The sequence below is a fragment of the Colobus angolensis genome, unplaced genomic scaffold (assembly GCF_000951035.1).
Source record: "Colobus angolensis palliatus isolate OR3802 unplaced genomic scaffold, Cang.pa_1.0 Scaffold28, whole genome shotgun sequence".
NCBI lineage: Eukaryota > Metazoa > Chordata > Mammalia > Primates > Cercopithecidae > Colobus > Colobus angolensis.
Window position 1 is genome coordinate 5,336,927 of NW_012116043.1, and position 1,717 is coordinate 5,338,643.

Sequence of the window (1,717 nt, forward strand, 5' to 3'; positions counted from 1 at the left end):
CCACTGCACTCCAGCCTGGGCGACAAAGCTAGACTCCATCTCCAAAAAAAAAGGGTAGAGATAGGGTCTCGCTATATTGCCCATGCTGGTCTCAAACTCCTGGCTTCATGTGACCCTCCTGCCTTGGCCTCCCAATGTGCTAGAATTACAGGCATGAGCCACCACAATGCATCAAGAGAAATTTTTATATGGTGTCTAGGTAATGCCATCTGGACCAGAAATGGTTAGCATGTTAATCCAGAACGGCTTCTGGGGTGAGGAATGCTCTAGGGCGGAATTCCACTCTGTGCTGCGATCCACCCGTTTGCCTTGTAATAAAACATACTTGCCCAAGTCATAACAACTGCTTTTGTTTTTAAATAAAACCTTTGCCTCAGAAGCCGTCCTCGGTATAAACGCGTCCCTGGAATCTAATAGAGCTTCTATAATTAAAGACTCAACAGTCCATGCTGTGACGAAAACAGGGAACCACTGGTCCTAAGGAAGATCTCCGTTAGCAAACACGGCTTCTGGATTAACAGTAGGTATGGCGTGGCTTCTGTCACCCGTTGTATTTCTAAATATTGGCACATGTGCTCCACGGGTGTTTACAGACGTGAATGTTACTCACCTTGCCGGGAAGTCACGTTGTGTCCCACGGAAGCTTTCTGAACATGTGCACCCAGATTTGAGGCGGACAATTCTCTGCATTTTGGAAGGCTTGAAAATACTCATCCACTCCACATCAGTCATGTGGCCTGGGGCTTCAACTATGAAGTTACTCGGGTGGCAGCACTTGGAGTCACACATGCCACTTTCGCCCAGACAGGCTTCATTTTTCTGGCAGCATGAGTTTTCGGACCTTTCCATCTGATCTTGACACTCTACATCCAGCTTTTCTGGCTGTTTTGAACTTGGGCAGTTGGTCAGGCCCAAGTAAACACTGACATCGTGCCACTGTTTCTCATCAGATAAAGTGGGCGTTTCTGAGGGTTGTTTTTCTTCGTTCTGAACCCCAGTGCCATGACATTTTAGTGATTTTTCATGGATCTTGCACAATGTAATTTTGTTTTCAGGTTCAATCTGGGTTTTTCCTCCCAGAGACCAAGACTTGTGCTTCTCTACTAAGTCTTTGGTAAATATGGATGACAGCGTAATTACACTTTTCTCCCCAAATGCAGTATTGATCGGTCGTTTCTTCTCTTTGCATTCATCACAAGAGCTCTTGTCTGACCTATTTTGCTGAACCAACATGGCTTCAAATTTCTGGTCCTTAAACAGTGACTTCTGATTTTTTTCCTTCTTAATATCGACTTTTGGGTGGTTATTTTCAAGGTCTGATAAACACATGTCTCTGCTATGGTGGCATTATAAGAAAAATGGAGGTTATAAGATATACTTGATACTATCATTCTAAACATTTCACCCAGAATTCAGCAGAGCTAAGTCCCAATGAGACTCATTTGTCTGAACCTCAGAGCCCAATTCTAGCCCAACCTTCTCCAGGAAGCCTTTCTGACCACCAAGCTCACATTCCCTTTTCCATCCTCACCTCTTATTGCACTGTCTACATGAGCAAAAAGAATCCTACAGAAATGTGACAAAACCTTTTAATAAATCTTCCTTTAAAATTTTTCATGTCACTTGTATTCAGGTATTCTAATCTGTATCATTCTGATACCTAGGAAATACAACTCTCTCTTTCCATAATGCCATAAACTATTTTATGCTTAAAAAA

The 1,717-nt window shown here is 43.0% G+C and overlaps 1 protein-coding gene across 1 annotated transcript in view; it reads right to left on the reverse strand.

Annotated features, from left to right (window-relative positions):
- The window catches only part of CCDC62 (coiled-coil domain containing 62), a 70,911-nt gene that overhangs the window by 42,407 nt on the left and 26,787 nt on the right, over nucleotides 1-1,717 (reverse strand). Inside the window, 1 exon segment of the mRNA XM_011948477.1 lies at nucleotides 611-1,336. Within this exon segment, the coding sequence (XP_011803867.1) occupies nucleotides 611-1,336 (726 nt within the window).